Below are 19,673 nucleotides of genomic sequence, written 5' to 3' on the forward strand. Positions count from 1 at the left end.
GATACAAAAGTAAAACCTTAAAATTAAGGCTTCCCTGTTTTTTGTGGTTTATGTGTCTTTCGGAAGCACGTGATTTACTTTAAACGATACTGTGTTTCAAATTATCCCGCCGAATTGTGCGTGTAATCATTTCAGAGCTTGCAATAATGAAGAAATTCTTTTCTTCAATATTTCGGCAGGCTCAGAACAACGTAGCCCTCGCCAAGGCGGGAAGATGACTGCGAATATGTCCTCATCTTCTCGCTTCTGATGCGTCGAGAACTGTCAGCTGCAGTGTTAGGTTCTCATTGACAGCACGACGTACTAATAACACGTAGCCTCAGGCTCAAACATACGCCATCTTCGCGAGTTATCATCAAGTACTTCCGGGAACAAGAGTCAATGTTGGTTTTGCGCACTTAAACATCAGAGACTAGCCGACGAATAACAGAATCGTAAAATTTTTACTGTTGTACACTACGTGGCACGCCGTGATAGTTGCTTAACATTGTGGGATATTTGTATGTCATTACTCACCTACTCACTACCAATGTACCTAAGTGGAAGTAGAGATGTTGCAGTAAGTACACAGGATGCGTTCAATAAGAGTCACTGCGTGTAATGGCAAGTCTTCTCTGAAAATCGGAGGTAATTATTTGAACGCGTTACACAAGGTATCGAGTTAACTTGCGCAGCAGACCGTCGTCATAAAATAGTGAAATGGCAGGGCACATTTTTCTTCGTGTGGAAGAGATTAATTTAATTTTTAATTTAATAGTGAGGAGTGTCACGGCCTTTGGTCGTGAAACGAAACAACACAGTAGAACTTTCGCAGCAGATAAAATTTAAGATACTAAATATTATTTCCCACTAATACTAAGTGCCATCTTAGCGATAACAGTACTACAAAATTCCTCTGTGGACGAGGTTATTATCGAATGTTAGTGCTCCACCACTCAAGCGAGAGACTGCTGGCTACAAACCAGATAACAGAAAAATTGATATTACCAATTTTGAATCGAAAAGGGCAAAAGCGAACAAAGTTTACACATCCTAACCACCAGCCTGAACGCCAACGTACCGCGCTGCTAATTCGCAAATTTCGCCTAAAGTGTTTCCGATGTGGCATGTGACGTTTATTCTGACTTAAGCTTCGGAACAGTAATCGGCAGACATTACTGTGAGGAATATGCTATACGGTGGCAAGATGTTTCCCTGTCTTACTTCATTTCACAACATACCCACCCATAAACTCTGTCCGAACAGGCCTTGAAAGGCCCAACGGTACCGACCGGTTGCCGTGTCATCTTCAGGCCACCGGCGTCACTAGATGCGGATATGGAGAGGCATGTGGTCAACACACCGCTCTCCCGGCCATATGTCAGTTCCCGAGACCGGAGCCGCTATTTCTCAATCAAGTAGCCACTCATTGTTCCTCACAAGGGCTGAGTGCACCCCGCTTGCCAACAGCGCTCGGCAGACCGGATGGTCATCCATCCAAGTGCTAGCACAGCCCGACAACGCTTAAAGTCGGTGATCTGACGGGAACATGTGTTACCACTGCGGCAAGATGTTGGCTATACCCGCCCATTGCAACACAAATACGCTGTACAGTCACATTAATGTGACCACCTGTCGAAAGCCTGACCTTTTGAACCGCGGACCATTCGGAGGTATGCAGGAAGAGTGTGAGAGGGGTTGTGGAAGGTACAGACAGGGATGTGGAGCCATGCCGACACCAGTGCAGTGGCCAGCTACCCAGGTTCCTCGGTACATGAAGTGTGGTGCGAACAGCCCTATCAAGGTGGTTCCACAGATTCTCGATTGGGATTAAATTCGGGAAGAGGAGTTCACCAAACTCACCCTGGTGGTCTGACAACCAAGCACTTACACTGTGAGCTATATGACAAGTTTCGTAATTCTGGTGGTCGATGCCACCATGCCAAGGAAAAACAAACTGCATATAGACGTGGGAATAATCCCAAAGAATAGATGCATATTTGTGTTGGTCTATTGTGCCTTCCAGAATGAGGAGATCACCCAGGGGATACCACGAAAACATTGCTCAGACCATAATACTCACTCTTCCGGCCTGGAACCCTCTGACGATTGTTTCAGGGGGTTAACTTTCGAACGTTTCACGCTGTGCACGTTGACGACCATACGTCCGATGGAGCATCCGAAAAAGGCCACCTGTCACTACTCGGTGCACGTTCAGCTGCGGTACTGGCGTGCAGATTCAAGCCTTCATCGCCGATGAACAGCAGTCAGCGTGGGTTTTCTGAATCAGGCACCTTCTGCGGGTCGCGTTCTCACTTCCCGAGCACGGTATCCCGGGTTCGATTCCCGGCGGGGTCATGGATTTTCACCTGCCTCGAGATGACTGGGTGTTTGTGTTGTCCTCATCATTTCATCATCATTCATGGCTAGTTTGGATTAAGCAAGCTTGGGAATTTGTACGAGCGCTGATAACCGCGCAGTTGAGAGCACCACAAACCAAATATCATTATCATCATCATCATCATCGGCTTCTGCGGAGTTCCATACACAATAACATTGGCAGGACGATTGTTGAGGAGACACTGTTGGAATTCCACTGGTTGATCCGGGCGGTCTGTTGCTCAACAGTTGCATGCTTATTCGCGCGTACACATCGCCACAGCCGCCAATCGCCTCTGTCATCTGTGACCAGTGATGCATCACAGCTGCATCAGCCCTCTCAAGGGCCCTTTAGCCATGCACAGTATACTTTGACCACGGCGGCGCGCCAACAATTTGCAGAATTAGCTTTTTCGCAAGTTTCTCCGCCTCTTTCCCAAGGGCCTATAATCATGCCCTTTTGGACGTCACATAAATCACTCCGTTTCCGTATTACGACAACGACTTCACTGTTTTCCGCATGTCCCCTTCCCCTCCTCCAATCACGCTTTATATATCGTACACTACAGTGCTGCCATCTATCGTTTGTGAGTAATTATTGAACTTTGACGTCTAACATTGGTGGTGATCACATCGGTCTGACTGGGCCGTTTGTACCGTGGCACTGTACAAGCGTTAAACTCACTTACAGACTCTATGAACATGCTATCGTAATAAGCCGGAGGAAGAGAACAAGAAAGCACCTACGCCTAGAGCTTAAGCAGAGCGACAGTTAATGCTTCCCTCATTGTGCCCAAGAACGACTGGCTTCTTATGGGACAGACGTCGTCCAACTCATGTTATGTATCGCAGAAGAGTATTGGCTCTTTCACGGCTGTATTCTTCAGTATAAATCCATCAATTTTACGTTGTACATTCATTCGGTACAGGAAAAATCTGCGGATCATCAAATGTCTCAAACGATAATGAAGTTTATAAACAAAATTTATTTTTGTAGAAAAAAAATTTAAACTAAAGTAAGCTTACAGCATAAAATACATGGCTACTATAAGTAATACTTTCGTTTTCAGGTCTCTGTATTTTCCGAAGTGCTTCATTTACAAATGTTGTTTTGCTGTTGTGGTCTTCAGTACAGAGACTGCTTTGATGCAGCTCTCCATGCTACTCTATCCTGTGCAAGTTTCTTCCTCTCAGAGTAACTAGTGCAACCTACATCCTTCTGAAGCTGTTTAGTGTATTCATCTCTTGGTCTCCATTTACGATTTTTAATCTCAGCACTTTTTTCCCACCAAAGATGGGAAATTAAGGAGATGGGACCTGGATAAACTGAAAGAAGCACAGGTTGTACAGAGTTTCAGGGAGAGCATAAGGGAACAATTGACAGGAATGGGGGAAAGAAATACAGTAGAAGAAGAATGGGTAGCATTGAGGGATGAAGTAGTGAAGGCAGCGGAGGATCAAGTAGGTAAAAAGACGAGGGCTAGTAGAAATCCTTGGGTTACAGAAGAAATATTAAATTTTATTGATGAAAGGAGAAAATATAAAAATGCAGTAAATGAAGCAGGCAAAAAGGAATACAGCCGTCTCAAAATTGAGATCGACAGAAAGTGCAAAATGGCTAAGCAGGGATGGCTAGAGGACAAATGTAAGGATGTAGATGCTTATTTCACTAGGGGTAAGATAGATACTGCCTACAGGAAAATTAAAGACACCTTTGGAGATAAGAGAACCGCTTGTATGAACATCAAGAGCTCAGATGGAGTCCCAGTTCTAAGCAAAGAAGGGAAAGCAGAAAGGTGGAAGGAGTATATAGAGATTCTATACAAGGGCGATGTACTTCAGGACAATACTATGGAAATGGAAGAGGATGTAGATGAAGACGAAATGGAAGATAAGATACTGCGTGAAGAGTTTGACAGAGCACTGAAAGACCTGAGTCGAAACAAGGCCCCCGGAGTAGACAACATTCCATTGGAACTACTGACGGCCTTGGGAGAGCCAGTCCTGACAAAACTCTACCATCTGGTGAGCAAGATGTATGAAACAGGCGAAATACCCTCAGACTTCAAGAAGAACATAATAATTTCAATCCCAAAGAAAGCAGGTGTTGACAAATGTGAAAATTACCGAACAATCAGTCTAATAAGCCACAGCTACAAAATACTAACACGAATTCTAAACTAGTAGAAGCCGACCTCGGGGAAGATCAGTTTGGATTCCGTAGAAATACTGGAACACGTGAGGCAATACTGACCTTACGACTTATCTTAGAAGAAAGATTAAGGAAAGGCAAACCTACGTTTCTAGCATTTGTAGACTTAGAGAAAGCTTTTGACAATGTTGACTGGAATACTCTCTTTCAAAAAAATACAGGGAGCGAAAGGCTGTTTACAATTTGTACAGAAACCAGATAGCAGTTGTAAGGGTCGAGGGACATGAAAGGGAAGCAGTGGTTGGGATGGGAGTAAGACAGGGTTGTAGCCTCTCTCCGATGTTATTCAATCTGTATATTGAGCAAGCAGTGAAGGAAACAAAAGAAAAATTCGGAGTAGGTATTAAAATCCATGGAGAAGAAATAAAAACTTTGAGGTTTGCCGATGACATTGTAATTCTGTCAGAGACAGCAAAGGACTTGGAAGAGCAGTTGAAGGGAATGGACAGTGTCTTGAAAGGAGGGTATAAGATGAACATCAACAAAAGCAAAACGAGGATAATGGAATGTAGTCAAATTAAGTCGGGCGATGCTGAGAGAATTAGGTGAGGAAATGAGACACTTAAAGTAGTAAAGGAGGTTTGCTATTTGGGGAGCAAAATAACTGATGATGGTCGAAGTGGAGGGGATATAAAATGTAGACTGGCAATGGCAAGGAAAGCGTTTCTGAAGAAGAGAAATTTGTTAACATCGAGTATAGATTTAAGTGTCAGGAAGTCGTTTCTGAAAGTATTTGTATGGAGTGTAGCCATGTATGGTAGTGAAACATGAACGATAAATATTTTGGACAAGAAGAGAATAGAAGCTTTCAAAATGTGGAGCTACAGAAGAAGGCTGAAGATCAGATGGGTAGATCACATAACTAATGAGGAAGTATTGAATAGGATTGGGGAGAAGAGAAGTTTGTGGCACAACGTGACCAGAAGAAGGGATCGGTTCGTAGGACATGTTCTGAGGCATCAAGGGATCACCAATTTAGTACTGGAGGGCAGCGTGGAGTGTAAAAATCGTAGAGGGAGACCAAGAGATGACTACACCAAGCAGATTCAGAAGGATGTAGGTTGCAGTAGGTACTGGGAGATGAAGATGCTTGCACAGGATAGAGTAGCATGGAGAGCTGCATCAAACCAGTATCAGGACTGAAGACCACAACAACAACAACACCCTCAGCACTTCCCTCCAATACTAAATTGATGATCCCTTGGTGCCTCAGAACGTGTCCTACCAAACGATCCCTTCTTATAGTCAAGTTGTGCCACAAATTCCTCTTCTCCCCAATTCTATTCAGTACCTGCTCATTAGTTACGTGATCTAGCCATCTAATCTTCAGTATTCTTCTGTAGCACCACATTTCGAAAGCTTCTATTCTCTTCTTTTCTAAACTATTTATCGTCCATGTTTCACTTCCATACGTGGCTATACTACATACAAATACTTTCAGGAACGACTTCCTGACACTTAAATCGATACTCGATGTTAACAAACTTCTTTTCTTCACAAACGATTTCCTTGCCATTGCCAGTTTACGTTTTATATTCTCTCTACTTAGACCATCATCAGTTATTTTGCTGCCCAAATAGCAAAACTCATCTACTACTTTAAGTGTCTGGTTTCTTAACCTAATTCCCTCAGCGTCACCTGATTTAATTCGACTACGTTCCATTATTCTAGTTTTGATTTTGTTGATGTTAATCTTATATCCTCGTTTCACGACACTGTCCACTCCGTTCAACTGCTCTTCCAGGTCCGTTGCTGTCTTTGACAGAACTGCATTGTATTTCTTCTCCATGGTATTTAATTCATACTCCAAATTTTTCTTTTGTTTCCTTTACTGCTTCCTCGAAATACACTTTGAATAACATCGGCGGTAGGCTACAACTCTGTCTCACTCCCATCTCACCCACTGCTTCCCTTTTATGCACCTCGACTCTTAACTGCCATCTGGTTTCTATACAATTGTAAATACCCTTTTGCTACCTGTGTTTGACCCCTGCCACCTTCATAATTTCCAATCAATATTATCGAAAGCTTTCGACAAGTCTACAAATGTTAGAGACGTAGGCTAGTCTCTCTTTAATCTATCTTCTAAGAAAAGTCGTAGGGTCAGTATTGCGTCACGTGTTCCAACATTTCTATGGAATCCAAACTGATCTTTCCAGAGGTCTGCTTCTACCAGTTTTTCCATTCGTCTGTGAAGAATTCGTGTTAGTATTTTGCAGCCTTGACTTATTAAACTGATAGGTCGGTAATTTTTACACGTGCCAACATTTGCTTTACAAATATGATTGCCGAAAGAATGGAACGGAAAACTGAACAAGTTTGCATCCTGCATTCTAAAAATGTTCTATGAGTGCCCCTCTAGCCATACGAGAAATGTCTACGCGGTAGTCCAGCTCGTTGCGTACCTTATGTAGCAACGTCCCGTCAGCTGTAATCACAGCAGCACTGATGCATTCTCTGAGCTGTTCCATTGTTCTTGGCGGGGTTGGGAGAAGATGTAAACACTGTTCTTAATGTACCCGCAAAGAAAAAGTTCACAAGACGTTACGTCAGACGAGGGAGTGGAATAGTAGAGAGATAGTATGATAGTGGTTCGATGAACCCTCTGCCAAGCACTTAAATGTGAATTGCAGAGTAGTCATGTAGATGTAGATGTAGAAAGGAAACAGAGCAACAGCTTCACCACTATGCCCTTTCAGCGATACGAAAGTTCATCGTTTAGGTAGTGACGGAAATCGATACCAAAATGTGTCCCGTCTTATTGGAAGGTGAAATTCGGGGAAACAGCAGCCTGTTTTGGAAACACCACAAATGCAACATATCTCGGTAAGACTTAAGACTTACAGCCTTCTCACCGGATAATATTTGGTACGAAGGACATCCGCAACTGAAATTCATAGTGGAATCAGATAATCAACTACTTCAGACGTAAACAGTTTTATTGGTTCAAAAATATGACTGGTTTCGGGTAATTATAAGCTCATCTTCAGGTGTACATAAAACACGGGGCACGTCGTCGCCAGGCTCACAAGAAAAACGGCGCATACAGCTTCGTATGTGACACTGCACATGAAATATTAACCTTCGCTGAATATCGCTCATGCGCCACAATTTCATGAGTATGTTTAGTGCCCCATCTACTCACTTTGTGGGGAATAACCTTTATAGGTTAATGGACGGTTGCTTAATCGCTCAATAACAAAGCAGAGGCAAAACGTTAGTTCCAGTGTTTCCTGGACTGCGATGCAAAATTGAAGGCGAGGGCCATAATCATTCAGTTTCAGTCAATGCACGAGCTGAAGGTAGGTCGGTTTGAAATGCAACCGCCTTCGCAAAGTCTTCCACAGTTTGCTGTCGTACACCTAACTCGTGGCTTGCGCGGACCGTTGACTTTCTAGGAGTGTGTTCGAAACTTTCCCCCAGCCCCTCCTCGGTTACGTCTGGCGTACTTGGTACTTTCCTGTTAGCAGAGATGACCGGTGTCTGTGACTAGCCGATACCATGGCGAAGTATGTGCGTGTGACCAGAGCATCCCCTTTGGGTAGACCAGGCACCTGGAGCAAGGTTTTTAGTTAACACCACTTCGGCGACCTGCGCGTTGATGAGGATAAAATTATGATGAGCACAACACAACACCAATTCCAGAACGGATAAAAATCTGCTACTCATCTGGGAATCGAACCCGGGCCGCTTTCATGGTATTTTGTCGCACTGACCACTTTTTGTTTAACATTCACACCCTGTTAAAAATGTTACAACTCATACCATTAAAGTGAAAGTCGTTCGAGAGTGGCCAACAGCAGACTGACTATACTTTTAAAGACTTACATGACAATCATTATTCATTCCATTATTTCATCGTAAGGCTGCAATCGCTGCAGGAGATGTACAGCTTCAGGCTTCTTCTTACGGAGGACAGCGATCGATCAGGTGGGTATTGTATCCGCGTGAAGTGTAGCCGCAGCCGTCTATGCTCGCCCTTTCAGCATGAGTAATGAGAGCTCAGTGACTGCTTCAGGTTGGTTTTCTCGAAGGGTAGTTTCTTGGTTTTGCGTTTCGTGTCAGGTATGTATCCACACTCTGATTTCCCGAGTTTGGTTCAAAATGGCTCCGAGCACTATGGGACTTAACTTCTGAGGTCATCAGTCCCCTAGAACTTGGAACTACTTAAACCTAACTAACCTAAGGACCTCACACACATCCATGCCCGAGGCAGGATTCGAACCTGCGATCGTAGCGGTCTCCCGGTTCCAGACTGTAGCGCCTAGAACCGCTTGGCCACACTGGCCAGCTCCCGAAATGGGTTTCTCTTTTTATCTTCTCTGAACTCTCAGCGTCACGCTCTGAAAGATCATTTCTCCCAGCTTGGGTGCATCGGAATATGAGGAGAATATCACATTCATGTTTTGGGTTTCTCCCTTTAGTATCCAAACCAATGTTGCTCATGAATGCTACCCGCAACAAATACAGGTAAAGAGAAGGAAGGAAAGTTGCTTCTTCTGTTGTGGTAGCTTCTCACCATTTGGAAATGAAATTTACTCCGCAGCAACATGTAATCCTCAGTTTCAAATAGATAAAATAAAAGCAAAGAGAAGATTTCTCCAACAAATTACATAACATTCCTCCTTTGACTATTTACAGTCTTTTTGGCAGATGTGTATACATGTGGTTTTTGTCGCCCTTGCACTCCTCAACTATGTGTAAGTTGCCTTTCTGAATATGAAGTAATGAAATGTGGAATGACTCAGTTTTGAAGTAAATTGCTAATAGGAAAGTTTTGGACCAACTGTTTATATTTAGGATGTTATTCCAAATTACGATGTTGTTCCTGAATATACAAAATGAATGCTTTGAGGTCACCATGTTGTTGCGTAACAATATGGTACGCACATTGTCCGAGGAGCCAGGTTCTTCGCATTCGGGAGGACGACGGTTCAATCACGCGTCCGGCCATCCTGATTTAGGTTTTCCGTGATTTCCCTAAATCGCTCCAGCCAAATGCCGCAATGGTTCCTTTGAAAGGGCACGGCCGACTTCCTTCCCCGTCCTTACGTAATCCGATGACCTCGCTGTTTGGTCTCTTCCCCCAACCAACCCAACCCAGGTTCTTCGCGGCAGGGGAGGCAGCCTACATTGCGGGTCTTTTGCATTCTTCCTTCTGACTGGAAACTGCGCTGTTTTAACAGATAAAAATTTCTCATTTTCCAACAGATAAAAACTCTTTTCTTGCTTTATCATCATTTTGTCATGCCACTGCACTAGTTGCGTCACTGACATAAGACATCGTTGCGAGAGGTCTACAAAGCGTTCTTTAAGCCAACAATGACGGATTATGACGTAATAAATATCGCACACTAAGTCACATTTTTCAGGCTGAATACAAACTCAGTCTGGTTCAACATGCTGAAAGTAAAGTGCTCCAATACTACGAAGTTGTAAGGTTTTGTTCGTAATTTTGGAGAGAAGTTCGTCTGCACTGACTGGGAAACATTACTTTGTAAACTACGTGAAATTAAAGTTAGTGAAGAAAAGCGCTCTAACGTGAAACAACACTGTGATACCTCCAAACACAGCAGCTGTGTGAAGAGAAGTGCAGAAAACGACAGGACACAAACGCCGTTATTTGACAGAAAGGCCCATCTTCAACCGAGTAAACATTCGTGAACGACTTGTATGAGATGATGGTGTCTCGCAACATCAACGCTTTAGACAGTTCTTAAAGAATGTACACGTCCACCTTCAGCTGAATCGAACTATTTATCAGTTTGCTTGGAGGAGATGCTCAAGAAATTGTCCACAATTGAAACCAAATGTGTGGGTGACCGTTTTGCTGCAAATGTTGTTGTTGAAGTTAAGGTAAGGGAATAGCATCCATTCATCTATAGCTGATCGATACGTGGAACACAGTAACACATAAGAGAAAACAGTATGCACACTAGCTTTCGAGAACTTCTTCTCTTTCCAGCAGTAGTACACACATTCACACACACAACCACACAGACACCCAAACGTACACTCTCGTGGCTAAAAAGTTGGTGTGAAAGCTGTTCTCGTTAGATTACGGTTTTTGTTATATGTTACAATGTTTCACCCATCGATTCGCTATGTGCGAGTGGTTGCCATATTTTATGTATTGCCCATCCAAGCATTTCCAAATGTTTTTGCTGTGGTTCTAAAAGTCGACGGGCCTGGAGAAATGTTCCTCCTAACGTGTTAAGATCTCCAGAGAATAAGTACCTCGACAACGGCACTTTGTTTGGCAGCTCTATGTAGCTGCTGAGGCGATACAGTGTGCGTGCGACAACGTCTTGCTGCTAGTAACAGATGGTGCTTCATACATGGCTAAAGCAACCAAGGAGCTTCAGATTCTCTAAGCCAATATGATGTAGTCACTTGCCCTGCACATGCGTTACACAGAGATACAAAAGAGGTTCCATTACATTACCTCGATGTACACAAATTAATTTTTGGGGGAAAGGAAACGGAGCGAAAGCTTCACACTATGGGTACAGAAATTCAAGGAACAAGCACCCTCACTGTCCCCCCCCCCCTCCCAGCCTGTTCTTACAAGATGCTACTATTACTGCACCATCTACACCAACATAAAAACAGTCTTTTGTGAGCTTCAATGTGATGAATCAAGTGCTATCAAAACTTTGAAAGAGGTCCAGACAGATACCTTGACTGGAAACTTGGTACACCTCAAAGTCAACTTCTCAGTTGCGTCAAAAGCCAGCGTAGCACTGGAAGCTGCTTAGACTCAACTGTGTGCCACCCTGGATATTGTGCAACGTGTGCAGAGTGAGGTGGGTCGAGCGCGAGGTCATGTGGCTGACGAAGTGAACAACAGGTTGCAAAGTGTTCTCCAACGAAATCCGGGATATTCTACAATGAGCAAAATTAGTGACAGTCTTTCTGGGAATGCCACAACATTTGACGACAATGAACCAAAGCTGCTCCGCTGTGACCGTGACGCCCTTCAGAGACGCTCCTGTGACTCGTGTGAAGTGCTGCAAAGCCTTCCTGCCAAGCCCTCAAGCCCAGTAGTAGAAAATAAAAGAATACAGATTAGCTAGATGTGACAGTAATGTCAGCTACGTTCTACACGACACCTACAAATACGACTGAAATGGGCATGCGACCACCGGCACTAGACGTTGGCGCAGTGGCGGAGCGTTGCGTAGTCTGATGAATCCCGCTACCTCCTTCATCATGCCCATGGGAGGGCGCAAATCCTTTACTGGGGGAAGGAGAAAAGCTGGCGGCGGCTCCATTATGCTGCGGGGGACATCCACGCTGGCATCCATTCGTCGAGTGGAGCTCGTTCAAGGCATCATGGCGGCCAAGCAGTACTGTGTGCCAGTTGCAGACCACGTACACCCCTTCATGACGATCATGTTTCCCGACGGCAGTGGAATTTTTCAGCAATATAATACACCATGTCACGAGGCCAGGAGTGTAACGGAATGCTTCGAGGAACACACAGAGAGTTCCAATTGATGTGCTGACCCCATAACTCGCAAGATTTGAAGGCGATCGAACACATCTGTGATGTGATTCAACGTGGCGTCAGAGTTCATTGCCCCACTCCCCGGAATTTTCGATACAGTTCCCCACAGTCGTTTAACGAACACGTCCATACTTCAGCTTTACCAAGTATGGCTTCATATTACACTATTATGATGTGCACGTGTGAAATACACTATGTTTACATACAAACATGTGGGCTGTGGTCAAAGAACTTAGATGTAGCAGATGTAAAGATGTTGCTCATACAGAAACTTGTAGGTTATTGGCAAATATCTTAGCCACAGTAATTTCTATTTATGCAACATCCTTGCATTTAATGTGGCTAAGATCTTTGCCAATAATCTACAAGTCTCTGTATGAGCAATAGCTTTACATCTGCTACAACTAGGTTCTTTGACCACAGCCCACATGTTCGTATGTAAACATAGTGTATTTCACAAGTGCGTATCATAATAGTGTAATATGAAGCCATACTTGGTAAAACTGAAATATGGACATGAAAATGACCATAAGTGTGTAACTAAGTGGCAAAACTATCACCACAGCGTAACTGTAATAACGGCGCTTCATCTTTATGTAAGTACAGATATATTTTCGTCAAATGCTGCCTTACCACTTACAATTGTCCCACTTGTATCTGTATAGTCACCAGAAAATAATATTTTTGTATTTATACAGTGATCCCTAAAAGGACAAACATGTACATGAATGTATAAACACCTGAAGATGGGCGCAAGCCCGAAACCGGTCGTGTGAACATAAATAACCTTTTATTGTCACTGGTAGCATATAATTTTCTACACCACATAAAGGAACAGTCACGGAGTTCGACAGCATCCAATATGAATAAAATTCAACTATTTCTTTCTATTAGATCTAATACAGTTTCATCCGGAATCGGTTTCCAGACTGTCTGGTCTAGACAGATCTCAGGTAAGGCACTTAGGATGTCTTGTCACTCCCCTCACTAACAAAATTGTAATTATCCCAATTGATCGGTGGGTGATTAAAAGCTCATCTGACGATGATAGCCATTATGTACGGTCAGTAGTTCCTCGGTTTTTTTGACAGCGAAACGTTCTAGAAATGCGTTAACTGGTGTCAGAGCGGTAATTGTTTCGCCAAGAGGTCGCCTCAGTTCTCTCGGATACATCAATTCTTTTTCTAATAGACGAACAGATTTTTTTTCGTGTATATTTATAGGTATAGCGGAAAAAGAAGAAGATCGATAGAGGCACACAGAGTATAAGTAAAATAGGTTTAATAAACTGCGCCGACACCAGCAGAACACGTCAATTCTCGGTAAAACTCTGTCAGCAGGTAAACTCTGCACAATGTTTGCGTTGAGCAACCGACGCCTCACGAGGCAGAGTCTCTTTGCCAAGTCGCGTGTGCAAACGAAGCCGAGCATTAGCACCTGGCCGGCTTACGCTAATAAAGGACCGGCGCGGTGGCGCACGCTGCACAGCCGCTGGAAGGCACCGCTCCAGCACTGACAGACAGGAAGACGGACAGCTTCGTCGAGCAGACCGTTGTCGACCGGCCATGGCACGCGTGTCGGCGGGATGTGCAGTGCTGATGTTGGCGCTGGTGGCGGTTGGCGTCGCATCAGCGGCGGCCGGCGACGGCAAGTACACGACGCGCTACGACAACATCAACCTGGACGACATCCTGCACAGCACGCGCCTGCTCAACAGCTACATCAACTGCCTGATGGAGCGCGGGCCCTGCACGGCCGATGGCAGGGAGCTCAAGGGTGAGTCGCCGCCCTCTTCCTCTTTCTTGCCTTGTGATCTCTCCTTCTCACCTTCTCCTCCTCCAACTTCTACACCTAACTCCTCGCAGTCCTCCTCCAACTCCTCCTCCTCCTATGCCTCTTCCTCTACATCTACATTTCCACCGACATCTACATCTACATCTACACTACTACTCTGCAATTCACATTTAAGTGCTTGGCAGAGGGTTCATCGAACCACAATCATACTATCTCTCTACCATTCCACTCCCTGATAGCGCGCGGGAAAAACGAACACCTAAGCCTTTCTGTTCGAGCTCTGATTTCTCGTATTTTATTTTGATGATCATTCCTACCTATGTAGGTTGGGCTCAACAAAATATTTTCGCATTCGGAAGAGAAAGCTGGTGTCTGAAATTTCGTAAAAAGATCTCGCCGCGACGAAACGCGTCTTTGCTGTAATGACTTCCATCCTAATTCGCGTATCATATCTGCCACACTCTCTCCTCTATTACGTGATAATACAAAATGAGCTGCCATTTTTTGTACCCTTTCGATGTCCAGCGTCAATCCCACTTGGTAAGGATCCCACACCGCGCAGCAAAATTCTAACAGAGGACGAACGAGTGTAGTGTAAGCTGTCTCTTTAGTGGACATGTTCCATCTTATAAGTGTCCTGCCAATGAAACGCAACCTTTGGCACTCTTTCCCCACAATATTATCTATGTGGTCTTTCCAACTGAAGTTGATCGTAATTTTAACACCCAGGTACTTAGTTGAACTGACAGCCTTGAGAATTGTACTATTTATCGAGTAATCGAATTCCAACGGATTTCTTTTCGAACTCATGTGGATCACCTCACACTTTTCGTTATTTAGTGTCAACTGCCACCTGCCACACCATACAGCAATATTTTCTAAATCGCTTTGCAACTGATACTGGTCTTTGGATGACCTTACTAGACGGTAAATTACAGCATCATCTGCGAACAACCTAAGAGAACTGCTGAGATTGTCACCCTGGTCATTTATATAGATCAGGAACAGCAGAGGTCCCAGGACGCTTCCCTGGGGAACACCTGATATCACTTCAGTGTTACTCGATGATTTGCCGTCTATTACTACGAAGTCCGACCTTCCCGACAGGAAATCACGAATCGAGTCGCACAACTGAGACGATACCCCATAGGACCGCAGCTTGATTAGAAGTCGCTTGTGAGGAACGGTGTCTAAAGCTTTCCGGAAATCTAGAAATACGGAATCAACTTTAGATCCCCTGTCGATAGCGGCCATTACTTCATGCGAATAAAGAACTATCTGCGTTGCAGAAGAGCGATGTTTTCTGAAACCATGCTGATTACGTATCAATAGATCGTTTCCTTCGAGGTGATTCATAATGTTTGAATACAGTATATGCTCCAAAGCCCTACTGCAAACCGACGTCAGTGATATAGGTCTGTAGTTAGATGGATTACTCCTACTACCCTTCTTAAATACTGGTGCGACCTGCGCAATTTTCCAATCTGTTGGTATAGATCTATCGGTGAGCGAGCAGCTGTATATGAGTGCTAAGTAGGGAGCTATTGTATCAGCGTAATCTGAAAGGAACCTAATCGGTATACAGTCTGGACCTGAAGACTTGCCCGTATCATATACATTTCACAAGCCTCCCTATGGTGTGTGTAGGAGGGTGCTTTTTGTAGGACTACCACTTCCGACCTTTTGTGTTCCACACGCGGAGGGTGTGCGGGAACAACGGTAGTCGGTAAGCCTCTGTGTGAATTCTAAGCAGTCTGATTTTAACGTCATGGACCTTTCGGGGGATGTAGGTGGGCGGAAGTAATATACTGGATGACTCTTCAAGCAACGTACGCTCTCGGAATCTTAGCAGTAAATGACAGCGCGTTGCACAACGTCCCTCTTGTACCGTCTGCCACCGGTGTTGGATGATGGCCGAGACGCTTTCATCTACCTTTACATGGTTACTCTGCAATTCGCACTTAAGTGCCTGGCAGAGGGTTCATCGAACCATTTTCATACTGTTTCTCTACCATTCCACTCTCGAATGGGGAGTGCGAAAAAGGAACAACTAAATCTTCCCGTTCGAGCTCTGATTTATCTTATTTTATTATGATGATCATTTCGTGGGTATCAACAAAAGATTTTCGCATTCGGAAGAGAACGTTGGTGACTGAAATTTCGTACTTAGATCTCGCCGCAAAGAAAACCGCCTTTGTTTCAGTTACTGTCACCCCAACTAACGTATAATATCAGTGACAATCTCAACCCTATTGCGCGAAAACACGAAACTAGCTCCCCTTCTTTGCACTTTTTTGATGTCCTCCGTCAATCCTACCTGGTAAGGATCCCACTGCGCAGCAATATTCCAGCAGAGGACGGACAAGTGTAATATAGGCTGTCTCTTTAGTGGGTTTGTCACATCTTCTAACTGTTCTGCCAACAAAGCGCAGTCTTTGTTTCGCCTTCTCCACAATATTATCTATGTGGTCTTTCCAATTTAAGTTGCTCATGATTATAATTCCTAGATATTTAGTCGCATTGACAGCTCTTAGATTTGTGCGATTTTTCGTATACCCAAAATTTATCGGATTTCTTTTAGTACCCATGTGGATGACCTCACACTTTTCTTTCTTTAGTGCCAATTGCCACATTTCGCACCACACAGAAATACTGTCTAGATAATTTTGTGATTGGAATTGATCGTCTGATGATTTTACTAGACGGCATATTACAGCGTCATCTGCAAACAATCTAAGAGTGCTGCTCAGGTTATCACCTAGATTATTTATGTAAATCAGGAACAGTAAAGGGCCTATGACACTACCTTGCTGAACGCCAGATATCACTTCTGTTCTACTCTATGATTTACCGTCTATCACTACGAAGTGTGACCTCTCTGAGAGGAAATCACGAATCCAGTCACACAACTGAGACGACACTCCATATGCTCGCAATCTAATCAATAGTCGCTTGTGAGAAACGGTATCAAAAGCCTTCTGGAAATCTAGGAATATGGAATTGATCTGAGATCCCTTGTCGACAGCACTCATTACCTCATCGGAATAAAGGGCTAGTTGTGTGGCACAAGAACGATGCTTTCTGAATCCGTGTTGGTTATATCAATAAGTCATTTTCTTCAAGGTGATTCATAATGTTCGAGTACAGTATATGCTCCAAAAACCTACTTCAAATTGAGGTAGTGATACGGGTCTGTAATTTATTGGATTACACCTATTTCCTTTCTTGAATTTTGGTGTGACCTTTGCTACTTTCCAGTCTTTAGGAACAGACGTTTCGTCAGGTGAGCGGTTGTATACGATTTGCTAAGAAAGGCGCTATTGTGTCTGCATACTCTGAAAGGAGCCTGATTGGTGTACCATATGGACCGGAAGACTTGCCTTTCTCAAGTGATTTAAGTTGTTTCGCAACACCCAAGAAATCTACTTTTATGTCACTCATGCTAACAGCTGTTCTGGTTTAGAATTCTGGAATATTTACTTCTTCTTCTTTCGCGAAGAAATTACGGAAAACTGTATTTAGTAACTCCGCATTAGTGGCACCATCATCGGTAACATTTCCATCGCTATTGCGCAGTGACGGTTGTTGTTGTCGTGGTCTTCAGTCCTGAGACTGGTTTGATGCAGCTCTCCATGCTACTCTATCCTGTGCAAGCTTCGTTTCCCAGTACCTACTGCAGCCTACATCCTTCTGAATCTGCTTAGTGTATTCATCTCTTGGTCTCCCTCTACGATTTCTACCCTCCACGAGGCCCTCCAATATAAATTGGTGATCCCTCGACGTCTCAGAACATGTCCGATCAACCTATCCCTTCTTCTAGTCAAGTTGTGCAACAGTGACGGTATTGGCTATTTTTTTCCAATGGTGTGCTTTACATACGACCAGAATCTCTCTGGGTTTTCTACCATATTTTTTGACAATGTTTCATTGTGGAATCTATTAAAACACCTCGCATTGACGTCCGCACTAAATTTCGAGCTTTCGTGAAACTTAGCCAGTCTTTGGGATTTTGCGTTCTTCTGAATTTGTCATGCTCTTTTCGTTGCTTCTGCAACAGTGTTCTGACGTGTTTTGTATACCATGGTGGATCAGTCCCGTCTCTTATTAACTTATGCGGTGTGAATCTATATATTCCCGTCCTTAGCTGCCATATCCTTAAGGGGCTCCATCACTCGCCTAACATTGGAGCTTCCAGTGACAAGCAATCCCACCCTGTGCGCTTGTCCGGACCTCTCAGGAAGACCGGCCATTGCCGCAACAGGCGAAGCCACCCTTGCTGGGCCAGAAGTACTTTCAGCAGTGGGCAGTACCTCAAACCTGTTACGGAGGCGAAAGGGTACAGCCTTGCTGCCAGCACCAACTTTCGCCTTCCAGCTAGGGTTTAGCGACCCCGCCACGGTTTTACAATCACCGTTAGGTAAGTATCGACCGGCAGGGACATCCTAATCCGAGGACGCAGTGGCATCAGAGATTCCAGCGATGCTACAGGATCCAGAGGCGCCAAAGCTATCGCCTAGGGTGTTCCAAAGTAACCGCGGCCCAGGGCAGAGCCTGGAGCCTGTCGACCACGGCCAACACAGCTTGCAGCTGTTTACGAACGTTGGCCAGTTGCCCCTGAATCCGTACACAACAGGTGCAGTCCCTATCCATCCCTAACATTTTTTTTCCTCTCTTCTATCTCACAAGACTTTCAAAACAACAGATGACTGACGACTACACGAATTTACACTATACGGGTTCTAAAACGCGATGCTGCAACTCTCAAACACTATAATACGCCCGAAATTTGTACATTAAACTATGCAAGTAACCAAAAAACATGCAAAGAAATTAAGAATTAAACTATGAAACAAGTAAGTGAGTAGAGAGTACGACTTACTACTGGCTGCTGCTTATCCGAGGGCAGCAGCGAGCACAGTGGCTGTGGTCAGCCGACACTGGCCGTTCAAAACAATTACAGATGACTGACGACTATTCGAATTTATACTGTTCAGGTACTACAACGTGGTGCTACAACTCTCAAATACTATAATACGCCCAAAATTTGTGAATTAAACTATGCAAGTACTCAAAAACACGCAAAGAAATTAAGAATTAAACTATGAAACAAATAAGTGAGTAGAGAGTACGACTTGCTTCTGGCTGCTGCTTATCCATCGACGGAAGGGAGCTTACGAGGAGAACACGGCAAGTGCCTTAATCCGCTTTTCCAGAAACTTCGCTCGGTGGAAGAGAAGTCAAAATAAGGGAACACCTGTCTCGGCTTATCCGTTCATACTCCAACGTTTCTGCGAAAACGTCGGTCAAAGTTTTCGACGTAATTTATGTGCGTTTTTAGGACGTGATAATCTCAGCCGAAACAGTGGCACAATGACTAACGACACAGCCTCTCAGTTTTGCGCATCGTCTTCGAAGCCCGATTACTGATCTTATTTCTTTTATTTTGTTTTCATTTATCTATCCTAATCCGTAGAAAGTTACCACACGTAAATGTTTCTTACCAAAGTATGGGATACAAGGGAACTATATCAACTGTAAAATTATAATTGCGTTTCACAGAAACTGTCATATATTTATTATATAATATTTGTTTCTATGGTATATTCAAGGCTCACGATCTTTTTTAAATTCTCCTGCTCTCATATTTCATTCTAGAACCAATTCTTATATGAATTCTTATATTTTATTCTAATTTTTATTCTTCAGGTACGGTTAGTGCGTTCTCTTGGATGATACCGATGGTAGAAACATTCGAAACATAGAAATTCCTAACATTTAGAGCATCTCGCGAGGACAGTG

The 19,673-nt window shown here is 43.9% G+C and overlaps 1 protein-coding gene across 1 annotated transcript in view; it reads left to right on the top strand.

Annotated features, from left to right (window-relative positions):
- The first annotated feature begins 13,547 nt into the window (after positions 1-13,547).
- LOC126272387 (ejaculatory bulb-specific protein 3-like) overlaps positions 13,548-19,673 on the top strand; it is a 39,823-nt gene continuing 33,697 nt past the window's right edge. Inside the window, exon 1 of the mRNA XM_049975205.1 lies at positions 13,548-13,856. Coding sequence (XP_049831162.1) covers positions 13,646-13,856 — 211 coding nt within the window. The 5' untranslated portion in view covers positions 13,548-13,645. The remainder of the gene's footprint in view (positions 13,857-19,673) is intronic.

Source organism: Schistocerca gregaria, chromosome 5 (assembly GCF_023897955.1).
Source record: "Schistocerca gregaria isolate iqSchGreg1 chromosome 5, iqSchGreg1.2, whole genome shotgun sequence".
Lineage (NCBI taxonomy): Eukaryota > Metazoa > Arthropoda > Insecta > Orthoptera > Acrididae > Schistocerca > Schistocerca gregaria.